We start from the raw sequence: 16,343 nt of genomic DNA on the forward strand, positions 1-16,343 counted from the left end.
TTTACTTTCACTGAGATGGAGTCGTTTGATTTTAATATTATTGGACTCACCGCTGCCTGGCCCAAAAAATACATTAGCCTACAAATCAGAATCACTACAGCACACTTTGAATAAGCATACAAAATATTAAAAGCATTATGGATACATACCCATAAATTTTGCAGTTACACGTCACAATCTTCTACTAGAGCCTATATGGTTTGTGTTCTTCTGCATGGTGTAAAATGCAGAAAACAAACCAAATTGTTTGCCATTAAAAAAAGGATCAAGGAAGGTTTATGGAAACCATTTCTATCAGCTACTCACAAGCACATATTGTACTCAACATCACACAAGTTAAATTTGAATGCAGCTTTAAAACCCCAAACTATGTAAATAGGCTATGCCTGCTAAGAGCTAAAGATCATTTTGATTCACAAAAGTAGTTCCTAAACTTTTTTGGCTTAAAACAAAGCAATGTCTACTTGTGACCCCTCTTCACTACACATCTACTGGCACAACTAGCAGGAGCATCTGGACTGGGAGAAAAAGAGGACAAGTATACAAGGCCCTCCATTGAGGGGGACCACAAATACTAGAATGAATAGCCGTAGATGCGGGAAGGTCCCCATAGAGAATGCTTACAGCCAGAATTTTGTGCTATGCCTGTGACAGCTACAAACATATAGTATTTTGTTGCTGCATTTGAACAATTTTTAGAGTCCCGAATAGGAAAAATGGTCCGCTGGAAAAAAAAAGATCAGTCTGAGAAAATAAGCCTAATTTTGGGTTGCAGAAATAGTTTTTTTCTGCTTTCCTCTCTTTTATATCTCCATCTCTCGTCCCATCAGATTGGTCTCCAACAACCCCCAGACTAGGAACCACGGCATAATGGTTTATTTGCCTGCCATTTATCCTAATCAATAAATAGTCTATAAACCTACATCACGCAGATAAGTGGGCAACACTCTCTGTATTCTCAAGACTTCTCAGTGCTCTCTGTGCCAATTACCTGTACGGAAACTAGAAAAAGGGAATTTGTGTATTCTGCACTCACAGCATGGAATATGTTGCAAATGACATGAAACTCAATGAATTAATCTCATTAAATGCTTTTAAATCCAAAATTAAAAAATTAAAGGAAGACTCTATAATATGTAAATGTTTTTAAATTGTGAAAATGACTCAAAATGACTGATGAAATGTGAGCTCACTATTCTTCCGCATTATCTGTCTGTACCAATGTGTTTTATATATGCCTTGCAAAAGAGATTCTTAATCTCAATGGGACTCTTTTGTTTAAATAAAGGTTATTATAATAGGCCTATAACACACACTATGATTGCTCAGTCTCTCATCCTGAACGTTCAAATGGCTGCTGTTGTGCCAAAAAAAAGGAAGGTAATTTGAGATTATAGTGAGCTGACCAGATGGTTAGCTAATACCAAAACTAAAATGACTCAGATGTGTCTATGTAATGCAGCTAGAGCAATCAATCAATATATTCTCAATATGATGGACACATAAAGGTAAATGCCCTCACCAGCGTGTCACGTTCGTCAGGCGAAACGCCATGTGCACGGAGTGAATCCTCTGCTCAATAGACGATCTTGGACGGAAAGTGGAAAGTTGTACGTTGTGCGCAGGCGCTCCCCGGGATTAATGTCAAGGCACAAAAGTGGCGCTACACCGTTGCGAGCTCTACTCCGGTAAGCGAATTTAACTGACGGTTTTTATATTCCAGTTTTACGCGTAATTGGTCAAAGTTTTGGGAACTTGTGCGGGCTGTCAAGCGGATGTCCGGGGACTCTCCCGGGACTCACGCCGGGGCGAGAAGACACATTTAGTTAACAATAAACAGTTAATTTTAACAGATTTTCTCCCCTGCTCCGTGCGTGCTGTGGCTGCTGCCGCCTCTAGTCTACAGTATTGTTCAGTTGGCTCCCTAATGGCGGACGGCAGGCAGTGCTGTTTTCCGCTGGGGGAGGGAAGGGGGGGGGGGGGCAAATTCTATGTGGTTGTGAAAATAATGGGTTTATAGCTGGTTTTGTGTCGCGGTAATTCCCGGGAGACCCACGTAAACTCGATGCGGGTTTGCCTTTGAGCCTCGTTGTTTACCACCGCATGACACAAATGAAGACAGTTCATGTGATACGTAACGCTAGGGCGCCCCTTGCGGTGGCCGGGTATACTTGCCACTGATTGCGCCAGGGTGGACTCCGTGCAGGGTAACTTTCCAATTAAAACCCCCAGCGTCACAGGTATCATAAAAATCGGGCTTTTTATTCGGATTCCGGGTCTGTTTTGGTGGCGCAGGCATGTGCACGGCTTGAAAAAATACACACGAGGAGAAGGGGGTTGTGTAGTAAACCCACACGTTGCCAGTCGTTAGGGATTGTGTGTTTTTTGAGTGTCACATTGTGTATCCCGTGCGTCATGTGGTCACATTTTAATTTATTGGATGCGAATAAGTTCATAAGTGATCATTTTAGTGGTATTCTAACAATGGCGCAGTCCTTGTCTGCTCTCCTCCCCTCGATCCGCCGCTAATCCAATGGCTGTTTGCGCCAGGAAGGGCAGGGGTGGGAACGGAACGGAACACCCTGAACCACGTTTCTTCTAGATCCCAACTTGAAGCCAGCCTACCCCCCCTTCATTTACCTGGGTTATTTATGGAAGAGTTGCGCAGCTCAGGTAGTAGTGCTGGTTCTGTTTATTGTTCTTGTTGTGAAGTTTTGGACCTGCTCTCCTTAGCCAAGTTTGTTAAAATTGCTGCTGGGGAGGAAAAAGGATCAAAGATCAGGTCGAGTGATAGTCGCCGCGGTAACCGGGTCCCTGGACCGGATTTGGTGCTGTCGTGGACCTCGTCAAGGAGCTTCTAGCCGGTTAATAATCAAGGGCACGGACAGGGGACTTTAGCGACCCCTGAAAGCTTGGTGCAGGCGGGTCCTTCTGTGCTGATTTTTTTTTTTTTTTTTAACATTTCAGAGGAGAGCTCATCAGCTGTGTTAGGGCTCAGAATAGTCCGGGGTTAGTTTTGCAGTCAGCTGCCAGGTAACCGGAATGGACTGCATTTTAGCCCATCAGCTGGCTTGGGGGATGTTCTGGTGGCTGCGCATTACGCATCACTTCTCAGTGACATAAGCCTTATATAATAATCTCAGGCGTTTGATTTGAATATGTTATTAGTCGGTTGTTATCTGCGCAACTGGCGCAAACAGCTGCACGTCTCCTCCTCGTGAGGTGCTGGAAAAATGATGTCAACTTAGTTTCATGCGTAAACTGATGCTGGATAGGTAGAGGAGCACCTATGTAAGGTGATGATGTGGCGGGGCTGGTCTGGTGCAGCCCGTTGATTTTTAACTGCTTGTCTGCTGAGTGTTTTGTTGCACTGAGGCAGTATCACCCCAGCCCAGCCCACCCCTCTGTCCACCTGGTGTTGACGTTGGGAGCATGGTTGCATGTCAGAGCTCATTAATACTGGACCCTTGTTTCCTTCTCATCCACGTGAATGCAGGCTGGCTCATAACTCTGCATTGCAGTCTGAACTAGAGTCTAGACCAGGCTATTTTTTCCCCTCAGAGCACCACTGAGTTGCTTTGCACATAGATTCCCTCTGTTGGTGTAATATCTGGCCCAAAAGATGTGATGCATTTATTTTTTTGCAGCTCAGCTTGGCTTTGGGGAGGTGTTGCACATGGAAAAGGCTGACTTTCTCTCAATATTTTGACTTCAGTTAACCCCACTGTCACAGACAGATGTGCTATAATAACCCTAACATGTGGTCTCTATAGACATACAGTTGGGTTTTTTCTAAAATACAAGCTTCAGTTAGGTTACACAGCACCATCACTGGTTTTGGAGAATGGTTTGGTTTGAAACCCCATCTGTTGTTGAACAGTCAAGAACAACTTATTGGTCTTGAATGTCGTTCTGTTTTGGCTTGTGCTTCCTGTCACATGGTCACAGTGTGCAACTCTTCCTCTTCCAGCTTCAGTGTTTTACAGTCAAGTAGATCTTAAAAGTCATCATACATATACTGTATGCGGCCCACGGTATGTTGTCCTTCCTGAGTTTGCAGCAGTGGGGCGTCATAATGTATATGCAGTTTTTTCCTTCAAAAGTACAGACTTGGATAACTACAAGCAATTTACATTTTTCATCAATTTAACAGTTTTGAACAAAACATGCAATTTATGAAAGAATTTGTTCTACTTTAAGGCAAATACACAAAACATGTTAGCATATTGACATGTTTTAAACATGTATTTTAGCTTCTTGTGCTCTCAGTTGCCTTAAAACAAACAGTTACCTGGTAATGATGTTGAATGTTATTAGTAGACCACATTTTACGTAGTCCAAATCTTTAACTGTCCTACAACAACAATTACAACTGAAACTATCAGTTAAGGAATTTCCCTCTTTATATATTTAAATGTTTAAATATTCTAAATTTCACTTTTGTTTGTATTTTAAATGCACGGTCCTCGTCCAATATGTCTTATTGCAGTTTACTCTGGAGTGTAACCTGTAACTGTAACATCTGATAATACAATACAGAACAATAGCCTGTGTTTAATGGTTAAATGGTTTGATTTTTGGTAAGTCAGTTAAAGGTGCTGATTCAACTTAATATTTGTTTTTGAGGGTCTAGTTTTTGAAAGCTAACGTTGCCTTCTGCTTTTATATTTAAAGCATATTTTGTGTAAAATTTGTTTTCATGTCTGAAAGTTTTGTGAACCGCACATTCTGGAAAATATGGGGATATAAATAGTGCAGATCTCATTTACGTGGCTGTAGACTGCTGAGAGACTTTACATCTGGAGATACTTCCGGTCATAGAAAGATGTGTCCCAGTTTGGAACCACATCATGTTTAGTTGAGCCCTGTCATGCAGTCAGGGGTCACCTGCCAGATAGCGGAGGGCCTTTGGGACTGGTTGGGAATCAGGCATTGGGTTTAAATCAGGAAAGTTTGGGTAAAAGATCGGCTTGCTTACCAACATGCCACCCATTTGAAATAGATATGGCCAAAAATGTTATCACAATAACGTCAGTAGATATAGATCAGTCTATATATATATTTATCAGGATAATAATAAATAATGCCAAATCATTATTCTTATTTTAAAGGCAATTTTTGCTCCTGAGTAGAAGTTGAAGAATCCAGATGGTTAATTGTGATTTTAAACTTTTCGTTATGGTCAAAACAAACACTTGATGCCAACAGTGGATCACTCAACAAATCTGAGGTAGAACAAATATATATGAGTAAAATTAATTAAAACCTTTTTTCATTCCCCTTTCCTCGACAATATCTTAGTAGAAAAATTAAGTGCTGATTCGTGACTCAAATTAATTAAATCAAATATTTATTCTGACCGCCGTCATGAAGCTAACGTGGTGAAAGACCTCCAAGATATAGTAGAGGTGCTGTGATTTTTATTGCATGCATACCATGGTGCTCGGGCCAAAATGGCCGCCGTCATTTTTCAAAGTGATTTCAAGGCAGTGACCTGGCATCCTCTGTAATGTAGACTGTGCTCTGTTATAGCTTTAAAGGCTATATTCAGGTATGTTCAGGCTCTTCCTGTTCAGGGTGACGGTTGGGGTGAAGAACATAGAGTTACAAAGACCATTGTCTGCACAAGAATGTATCTGTGAGGTTGCATCTGTTTGTGTGTGTTCTGTGTGTTTATAAGTGCGTTTCTGTGCTGCAGCTGTCAGCAGTGGTGTGATGTGTGGTTTCCAGCCATCCTCATTGCTGTGACATGAAAAGGAGATTTTGACAGAAACAGATCAACATAGAGTGCAGACATCCCCAAAAGTACTTCATGTAATATTTGATCCAGAGTTTGGCTCCCAATGAGCATATTTTCTTGTATTTCTTCTCTTTTGGGTTAATAGAGAGACTTCAGAGGCCACATTTAGTAACATTTTACCAATGAAGGTTTGGCATTAAGTTTTAGTGGCATCTAGTGGTGAGTGTTGCGAATTGCACCCAGCGGCTGACCATGAATTCACATGCTCCTCGGACGAAATCAGTACTTTAAAACAAACTATTAAACAAAGTATTAACTCTAATGACAATTGTAAATTCAGCAGTGAAAAACCTAATTTTGTACATTTTCTCCATGAGGTTATATCAATTTAAGCACAAGAGCCGACATGCTCTGTCGGTAGTGACAAAACACTCTGTGTATAGCCGTTTGTCCGTTTGGGATACTGTAGAAACATGGCGACTTCCATATAAGGGGACCCCTTTGTATGTAGATAGAAATGGCTCATTCTAAGGTAATAAAAAACACAACAGTTCATTATGTAATGTCTTACACCACTGAAAACATAGTTGTGGTGGGTATAATTTTGCATTTTTGTCAATAGATTCTTTAAATATTACACACTGGACCTTTAAATGCATTTTGCCTTGAGCAATACATACATTGCAGAATAGCCATTTATTAAGACAGCATCACATAGGATGACATCTAACCATTTAAATATTGTGTTGGCCAACTCAACAGCACCCAGATGTAGAGCACAGAGTCCCCATGGTGGTGGTGGGCCTTACTGTCACCACGGCAACCAAGGTATAGCTTCACCAGTTGCCGGGGGCAACACGAGAGAAGCTGCGTGGCGAGGAGCACAGGCGCAAGCAGGGGCGGGGAACATGGGGAGGGGAGGGGCGGGAGGGATGTGAAAGACAGCAGGTGAGTGGAGTACTGGGTAGTTTGGTAAAGAGGTGCAAAGCACGGGAAGAGAGGGAAGGGAGGAGGAGCAAAGTTTCCCCCGTTGCTGAGCAGGCATGTAGCTCGTAGTTCTTGAGTCTACATTACCCCCCAATATATTTCATATCTTTTCATGTGACAACACTGAAGAAATGACACTTAATGACACGCTACAATGTAAAGTAGTGAGTGTACAGCTTGTATAACAGTGTAAATTTGCTGTTCCCTCAAAATAACACACACAGCCATTAATGTCTAAACCGCTGGCAAGAAAAGTGAGTACACCCTAAGTGAAAACAACCAAATTGGGCCCAATTATCCATTTTCCCTCCCTGTTGTCTTGTGACTTGTTAGTGTTACAAGGTCTCAGGTGTGAATGGGGAGCAGGTGTGTTAAATGTGGTGTTATCGCGCTCACACTCCCTCATACTGGTCACTGGAAGTTCAACATGGCACCTCATGGCAAAGAGCTCTCTGAGGATCTGAAACAAAGAATTGTTGCTCTACATAAAGATGGCCTAGGCTATAAGAAGATTGCCAAGACCCTGAAACTGAGCTGCAGCACTGTGGCCAAGACCATACAGCGGTTCAACAGGACAGGTTCCACTCAGTACAGGCCTCGCCATGGTCGACCAAAAAAGGTGAGTGCACATGCTCAGCGTCGCATCCAGAGGTTGTCTTTGGGTAATAGACGTATGAGTGCTGCCAGCATTGCTGCAGAGGTTGGAGGGGTGGGGGGGTGGGTCAGCCTGTCAGTGCTCAGACCATACTCCGCACACTGCATCAAATTGGTCTGCATGGCTGTCGTCCCAGAAGGAAGCATCTACGAAAGATGATGTACAAGAAAGCCGACACACAGTTTGCTGAAGACAAGCAGACTGAGGACGTAGATTACTGGAACCATGCTGTGCTCTGATGAGACCAAGGTAAATGTATTTGGTTCAGATGGTGTGAAGCGTGTGTGGCGGCAACCAGGTGAGGAGGACAAAACAAGTGTGTCTTGCGTACAGTCAAGCATGGTGGGAGTGTCATGGTCTGGGGCTGCATGAGTGCTGCTGGCACCGGGGAGCTATGAATGCCAACATGTACTGTGACATACTGAAGCAGAGCATGATCCCCTCTCTTTTGGAGACTGGGCGCAGGGCAGCATTCCGACATAACGACCCCAAACACACCTCCAGGGCGACCATTGCCTTGCTAAAGAAGCTGAGGGTAGGATGATGGACTGGCAAAGCATGTCTCCAGACCTAAACCCTATTAAGCATCTGTGGGGCATCCTCAAACGGAAGGTGGAGGAGCGCATGGTCTCTAACATCCACCAGCTCCGTCTACTCACGTTTTTTGCCAGTGGTTTAGACATTAATGGCTGTGTAATGTGTTACTTTGAGGAGACAGCAACTTCACACTGTTATACAAGCTGTACACTCACAACTTTGTAGCAAAGTGTCATTTCTTCAGTGTTGTCACATTAAAAGATAATCAAATATTTACAAAAATATGAGGGGTGTACTCAGTTTTGTGCGATACTGTATGATCAGCCATAAAGACATTTTCTAGCACGGCTTGGTATAGAACGTAAATACTTTTTTGATACAGACCAAAATACGTCTGTAGCACTGAGTACAGGAAATCGTACTGAAAGCTAACGTTGCATTCATGATCATATTCTGTAAAACGGTGTCTCAAAATGCTAGCTCCCATTAGCAGATCAAGTAGGCAATGAACAAAGATGTCACAGGGAGTCTGCTTTTTATACTTGAAGCAAACTTGTGCTGGGGTGGAGCAGTGGATAAGACACATGCCTTTTGGTGTGGAAGATTAATTTCCCACTGAGAGATTCATCAATGTGTCCCTGAGCAAGTCACTTAACCCTTAGTTGCTCCAGAGGTGTGCAACCTCTAACATGTAGCAGTTGTGACTTGCTTTGCATAAAAGCATCAGCTAAATGAGTAAATGTAAAATTAATTTAGTTTTCATGTGTCAGTGTTTGGGAACTGCATATTCTGGAAAATATGGAGAAATAAATGGTACAGATCTCGTATAGGCAGCTGAGGGACTTGCATCTTGAGATACTTCCAGTCATAGAAAGATGCGTCCCAGTTTGTCGTTGAGCCCTGTCGTAGGGTCAGGATCCTCTACATCAGCCTCGACATCTCTTGAGCCTTAGCTGCCCCCCTTTTGTGGAGTTTCTTTGTGGTAAATGCAACCAGAAAGGCTTGAGACAGAGCACAAAGCCTGCATCCTTCAACCCTGTCAAAATAATGCATGTCTGAAGCAATATTGGATCATGTGAGAATTGTCTCAGCAAAAGTATTTTAACTAAGACCGAGTGGGAAGGTATTAGAACTGAGGTTGCAGTCATTCTCAATATTTCAGAGCTGTACACTTTTTGAGGAGCTGACTAATCTGTACAGGTTGCAATACAAATGCATGAGCATGTCCCAGTAATTTAATTATTGGTTCCACCAATGATTTAATAAGAATAGTAAGAATGCTGAAGAAAGTAATTGGTGTTATTGGGTTTTATGTCTCAAAGAGTTGCACGCTGTAAACTGCTACTGTTATGTACTGTTGCTTCTCTTGCTTCTATTTTTGTAGCACCACCAGTGTTTCTGTCTTGGTAGCATGTGTGCTCATTGTAAGTCACCTTTTTAAAAAGAAACGTTTGAATGGACCTCAGTAATATAAGTGAAGTAACAGCAGAAATGGTCACATCACTGCCCCAGCATTGCTGCAGCATCCGTTTTCATCAAGTTAAATCAGGGTTCCAGCTGAATCTTGGAGGAAACGGGTCGTAGTTTAAAATGGGAAAAACTTATATATGGGACAAGCTTGGTTGAAAATTAGATGGGAGGTTTTAAAGGGTCAGTTCAACCAAATAAAAACACCTTTTTATAGTGTTTTCTAGCAATCCTAATGTATTTTTAAAAATCTTACAGACTGAACCTTTAAATATATCTACCAAAATCAGCCAATGATGACAGACACAGAAAAGGTGGTAGCTAACGATGGCAATGAGTCTGTGGGGAGCTTGCCTCTGGGGATGCCTGTGCTTCCTGTACAGGTGTCAGACATCATCAAACCAATCACTGGCTGGCTTCACATAATTGCTGCCTAACGGCCTTTTCTTTGTGTTCTGCCAGGTGGCTGCCTTAGCAATGGATGGGGAGTCAGAACCAAACCCTGCCGTAGCAGAAGAGGCAGGGGAGCGGGTGGAGCCCATGGATGCCACTCCCTCCCCCCAGCAGCAGACCACGCCCCCCTCAGAGGAGGCTGGGGAGGCAGTTTCCATGGTAACAGAAGATGGAGCCACAAAGGATGGTGGCGTAGAGGACAATGATGATGATGTGGTTCTTGTAGGGGAGGAGGCTCCTCAGCCTTCTGCCACAACCCTCTCCCAAGACACGCCCAACACAGACTGCCTAGAGCCAGCAACTGTAGACATGTCCACGGCAGTGATGTCTTCTAAGACCCCTAGTTCTCCTGCGTCTTCCAGCACATCTACAGTGGCAGCACCTCCTAAACCTCCAATCACAGAATCAGAGCCTATTGTCATTGATGATGAGGAAGACTCTGAACAGAAAGACACTTCCTCCTCCTCACCAGCGCAACCTGGATGCTCCTCAGAACCCCACTCGCCAGGTGTACTCAGCAGCACTGAGCCAGATTCAGAGATCAGGATTGCCAGTGTCACCACACTGGGCTCCAGTAGCCAGAAAGGAAGCTCCTCTGTTTCTGCAGTCAATACTCCACCACATGAAGTGGATGTCCAGGCAGACATGAACCTGATGATAACCTCTGTGAAATCACTGCAGGACGGCACGACGGCTGTCACAGCGGTGAGAATCGCCAGAATTTATTTATTTATATTCATCTAATGTTGCTTTAGTCTCTTTTAGTTTCATCTCTACTCTTTGTGTTGTTTTTTTTTTTGCTTTAAGTTAAAAATGTAGCTTTCTAATTGGTTTCAGGAAATATTGGTTCTTCTGATGTTGTCTGCTGATAGACACTGGTGAAAGCAGGTGTTCTCATTGGCATAGCAGGTTTATTCTTGGCAAAGTGGATAATGGCTGCTGAGAGCTGATATTTTATGCCAATATGTATTAATCCAAGTTGCACTGGCAGCTCCTAGTTAGATGAGGTTGGATTCATTGCAGGGACTGTACAGCATGCGACACCCTTGTGTCTTGGGTTCCTTATTTTGTTTTCTAATGTGTTGTCACTGAGGAGAAAAGCTAACCTAAGCAATTTGTCTGTTTAGGCAGGTGACGGCCAGGCAGAGGAAAATGGTCTGCAGGTCAGCAGTGCGTTCAGCCTGAATCCCGACACCCCACCTGGTCGACCAACAGCCTCTTTCAACCCAGGGCGGGGCTCAGGCCCCATGGGCCAGCTGGTACAGAATGGAGACACAGGGACGCACAACAGAGCAGGTAATTCATTTATTATGAAGAAATTTAACATGGCATGTCCTCACAGGTAAAATTAAGGGTGCTCCGATCGATTGGTCGATAATGGCTTTAACTAGTTTGATGGGTGGTTGCTAAAAAGGCCGATTGGAAAAGCCGATCAGATGATGCAGTACTCGCCAGACAAATTTTCAACGGCAGCTAAAATGGTTTCACTACGCGGTTTTCAATGCTAGCTAGCACCAAAGTCCTTTTCAGACAGGAAGCGATTGATGCGCCCAGTTAATCATTTACAATGAGAGTTGAGCAGCAATCAGACAAGCAGAGCAACAAGCAGTAGTGATCATGTGAAGTTGTCGCGGTCTTGCTCATCTTACACACACGCCACCCGTAACTGGAGTTTAATTGCACATCACGCAGAGAGAGATTGCTCCTTCAGTGTGAGTTTCCTGATGCAAAGAGAAGCGCCATGCACTCAATCAACTGACTGCCTCACTTTCTCAGTATCCGTTATAAAACAGAGCTCTTTTGCTGCGTTTCTGCCTCCCAGATTAAAACAGCGAAGCAGAAGATGTTTGTTTGAAAATGCTGCTGACCCGCTGGGCAAAAACAGAACTTTATAAAACGATGACACAGATACTCACATTTGGCTTTCTGATTCGGTCTTATCAGTCATGCAATGCAAAACACGATGCTACTGACAGAGTTTTAGTTTTGGTATTTTTATTAAAATATATGTACTGTATAAATAACACTTAACAGTTAGCCTACTGGGCGTGTCGCTGGAAGTACTTTGCGACTCCCCCCAGTCTGGTTTCAGCCGCCACCGTCTCTTTGTACTCCCGTGTTAAGCAACAATTGCAAAGAAAAATACCTGGTGTGGTTTCTCGTCTGTGTTACTTTTGTCTTTCGCCAAATGTTCTGCAATTGAGGAGTAGACCATCTGCTTAATGTTTACACCAGCTTGCGCATGCCCAGTGTGCCTGAAAGGCTACTCGATGTGTGTTTTCAGTCGTTTTAATATAGACAGAGATCAACTCTGATACGCAGCTAAAACACTGCTGTGGATGGAGATCGTATTTGTTCAAAAACTGTTTAAAAAACCTTGGTAGTGAGGATGTGGCCTCACGTTACCCCACTTCTCTCTCTACTCCTCTCATGTCAACCCTCCAGTTTGCCCTGAGATACTCCCGTATTTTTCCGTTCTCACCCAGTATCCTCCCGTTTAGTGTTTGCTACTCTCTCCTCAGGTAAAGCCGTAGGCCTATGTAAAAGATGTAGACTGTGCTTCTTGCACAAGGATTAAATAAATAAAAACAACCCACTGAAATAATATTAGGCCTATACTAGTGGTAAACTATATGAAATTATAACGAATATAGTAACTGTAAGTAATAACAATATACTAACAGTATAATATGGAAATATTCTTCATCATCATTCATACTTTTATTTATTTAAATGCCCCTTATTTTCAAATCTCACTGACCGTTATGACTCCTCTCTGTAGCCCACTCTCCCTCTCTCTACCCCCTAAAGCCATCAGAACCTGCCTGAGCTTTCCAGAAAAAAAAGCGGCTACTTCATAGTTTATCATCGACTCATGATGCCTGTGCTCCATAATCTCCTAAATATTTTGGCTACAGCCTTTTTTGTTTATGTTTATTTTTGTTTTAGTAGTTTATTCCTGGCAATAAAATAAACAGTTGTCATTTCATGATACTTTATCATCTGTTAATTTTAATACTTAATCCATAGTTTTTAGGGCTAATTAAATAAATGTATATTGTATAATGCTACATGATAAATAAAAGGCTTCAAATAGACCCAGTGATCGATGATCGGCTCAAAAATACTGATTGGAGCACCTGTAGGTAAAATGTTTGACCAAAATGAAAGCCACATTTGGTTTTGGTCCCTGCAGTCCGCAAGCAGAGCTAAAAAAAAATAAATGAGTGCCTTGTTTGCTTACACCTCCATTTCGCTGTCACCTGAAACTAGTTAACACGATCATGTGAGTGGTAGCAGGCCACATGTTTACTTATATATATTTTTGTTTTCGCAACCTACATGTTAACATAAACCCTGGATACATTCAGCTAAGTGGGGGGAAATACGTACCAGTACCTTTCTCCATGTAAAATCGATTATCAAAAGTTTGATGCAGGTAGTGTTGTGTTGTAGATGAAGGTGCTTAAAGAGTGCTGGTCATTGAACATGCTCATGTTTTAGTGAACTGAACGCAGCAGTTTATGAACGTGAAGTCACACACTGTTGAGCTAAACTCAGTAAATAACTAAAATAATAGAAAGGAGAATGCATTATGAAGAAATTCATGGAAATGGCCCTTCTTTTACACCAAGCAGAGCGGATGTTCACATCCAGAGGAAAAACAGTAGGGGAAGGTAGAGAGGAAGGTGTGGTTCAGTGCTTTATGAATAATAGGACAGCATCTTGAGAAATCATGAAATAAAATGCCAGACACAGAGTTTTTCCTCAACTCCTGTCATACCTGTTTTTTAACATTACAACACTGACCTGTGAGTGATTCCGTCCAACAAAATCTACAGCATTACAGACTAATAGTGTGCATACAGGGCTTTAATAGTCCCCACGTAAGTCGTCAGGCACTTTCTGATTTCACAGTGGGACAGTCCTGAGTCTTCACAGATTTTGGCATTTAAGTCTGTGTACTGATAAGGTGGGATGTTGGGACTGGGCCTGAGACAGTTTTATATTCCTGTCTGGCTGCACATGGACTCCAGATGGTGCTATAGACTGCAGACAGTGGTACTGTTTTCTAAAACTGTCTTCTGGAGTTTTTATTTTGGGTCCATCATTGTTTCATGTTTACAGTTTAAGCCAGTAAATCAAAAATGCATTTTAACTAGCTTCCATTTCCATTTTGCACAGCATCTTATCCGGTTTTACAGGCACAAAAACAACAAACCAACAATTTGGCTGGAGATGCAATACGTTTAAGGGTAGATGGATTTGTAGTGTTAACTGCAAGTGCAATGTTTATTTTTTTCCTCGTTGTCAGTTTTACCAAGATTAAAAAACAGCTGTAAAAATGTATATTTAAATCATCTGGTTGGTCAAGATGCTCTGTTATGGGCTGCCCCTGTAGCCTAATGGTTAAGGTGCCTACCCCATACCCTGATATCTGAGTCGATTTCAGCCAAAGACCCCTGTCCTTCTTGTGTGCCCCTCTACCACCATCTGGCGGAGCGGGTTGCCCGTTAATCGGAAAGGTCGGCGGTTCAATCCCCAGCTCCTCCAGGCTGCATGTCGAAGTGTCCTTGGGCAAGATACTGAACCCCGAATTGCCCCTGGTGGCTGTTCCGCCAGTGTGTGAATGTTAGTTTCTGATTGAGCACTTAGGCTCAGTGAATGTGAGTGAATGCAGATGTAGTGTAAAAGCGCTTTGAGTGGTCAAAGAGTAGAAAGGTGCTATACAAATACAGAGCATTTACAAAATGTTAGTATGAAAGGAATGCAGGGAAGGTAGACATGTCCAGACCTCTGAAGTTAAGAAGCACATGGCTGTTTAATGCGTAAAATATAAAAAGAATCAATTAAATAACCAGTATGTGGACACCCATACTTGAAATCAATATTTTTGAAGGGCTCATTCCACACTTCTGGGATAACTTTCCACAAGGAACCTGGCTGCAGGGATTTGCATTCTGCCACTGATGTTGGGCGACAAGGCCTGGCTTGTAGTTTGTGTTTCAGTTTTACTGTAGAATTAGAATATCTGTTAACTGAAAATAAGAGGCCCAGTCCAAATCATGCAGACCTAGACCCTTAGTACACAAAGAAATTTGCACAGAGTTGTCCACACATATATGACACATGGTGTCATTGGAATAGTGAGACCAATTTTAAGAATTGAATACGTGAGACAACATGGTGGCATTTTTAGGGAGCTTGCTGTTCAAATGTTAAAGAACGGCACCAAGAGTCAGTGCTTAGTGCTTGATTGGTTGATCTTACAGTAATGACATTCCGTCTTTAATTAGTAATCAGTATTTGCTCAGCTGAATATGGGGGGGAAAAAAAGATGGCCATAAACACCCTCATTATCAATATTAACATGTTTTTGTTTCCCCCTCAGCTTCTAATGTTGTGTAAAAGTCACAAATGTTGTCCCAAACTGTTATTTTACCCCTGGCAAATAATAAATAAATCTCTGTTTGGACAGCCAGTCCAACCTGAAGGCAATTCCAAAATGAGGAAAATGGTTAAAGGGGAGAATTGGGACATGGTTAGTCTCTTGCTCTGACAAACTGAATCCTCCTGATACATTTACTGTTTTTCAACTCAGGAAAACAAGGATGGAGACAACTGTTGACTTTGTTTCTTCCTTTCCCTCCAGACTCGTGGATCTCCCAGTCAGCTTCAGTCCCCCGCAACCAAAAGCAGACAGGGGTCGACTCTCCATCACCAGCCACCTCCCTGCCCAAACCTCCAGGCCAGTCTTCCTCATCTACTTCCTCCTCAGGCTCCCAGCCACAGCCCAGGACAGTCAAGGTGATCAACGCTGTTCATTGGTTTTATTAGTTGTAGTTAATTATGTACAGGGGGACATTTACATGGCAGACAAACTGGAAATTGTATTTAATGTTTTTACAAATTAAGAGTTAGAGATTCAGTTGTCCATGCAACATTTGTATCTGTGTTTTTATATTTCCATGTGAAAGTAATGGAATCCTATGATGCAGTTGGAACAACCTTATCTGTATATTCTGTACATTAATGTACACAACCAGTTACCACGGAATTTCCTCTGCAGTAACTTTACAGATGCCACATGGGTTAATCAGTATAAATGTAACTGGAAATTTTACTTTGAAACAACAAGTGGGATTTAACACATAATTTCCTGCATTGATGACCATGTTTATTTCTCAGGCTTACACACATACATACCTACTTTACTGATCTATCCATCCATCCCCTGGGGAACATCTGCATGTCATAACGGCAGTACACGAACAAACCACACAGTACAGAATAATGCAAAAACAGATGTCAAATACAATTACTGACATGAATGTTAAAGTTCTTGCATACAGTTATGTTAATTGCTGTAAAGTGCTCACTTTCTTACCCAAGAAACAATATTTTGCTGTTTTGTTGTACTGTTTAACTGTATTTTGAGGGGCTACAACAGCAGTTTGTGTAATCTGGGATTGCGCCTTTTTCTTTGAATGCCCCTTTTTTGTC

General features: G+C 42.4%; 1 protein-coding gene across 1 annotated transcript in view; it reads left to right on the top strand.

The window, feature by feature from the left end:
* Positions 1–1,525: 1,525 nt before the first annotated feature.
* The window catches only part of LOC119884983 (zinc finger MYM-type protein 2-like), a gene marked incomplete at both ends in the record, with an annotated part of 30,106 nt that continues 15,288 nt past the window's right edge, over positions 1,526–16,343 (top strand). The window contains 4 exon segments of the mRNA XM_038695244.1: positions 1,526–1,688; positions 9,849–10,544; positions 10,967–11,135; positions 15,493–15,647. Of these exon segments, the coding sequence (XP_038551172.1) occupies positions 9,864–10,544; positions 10,967–11,135; positions 15,493–15,647 (1,005 nt within the window).

The sequence above is a fragment of the Micropterus salmoides genome, unplaced genomic scaffold (genome assembly GCF_014851395.1).
Source record: "Micropterus salmoides isolate LMB-PRFRI ecotype aquatic unplaced genomic scaffold, ASM1485139v1 Ms_hic_scaffold_3818, whole genome shotgun sequence".
NCBI classification, from domain to species: Eukaryota; Metazoa; Chordata; class Actinopteri; order Centrarchiformes; family Centrarchidae; genus Micropterus; species Micropterus salmoides.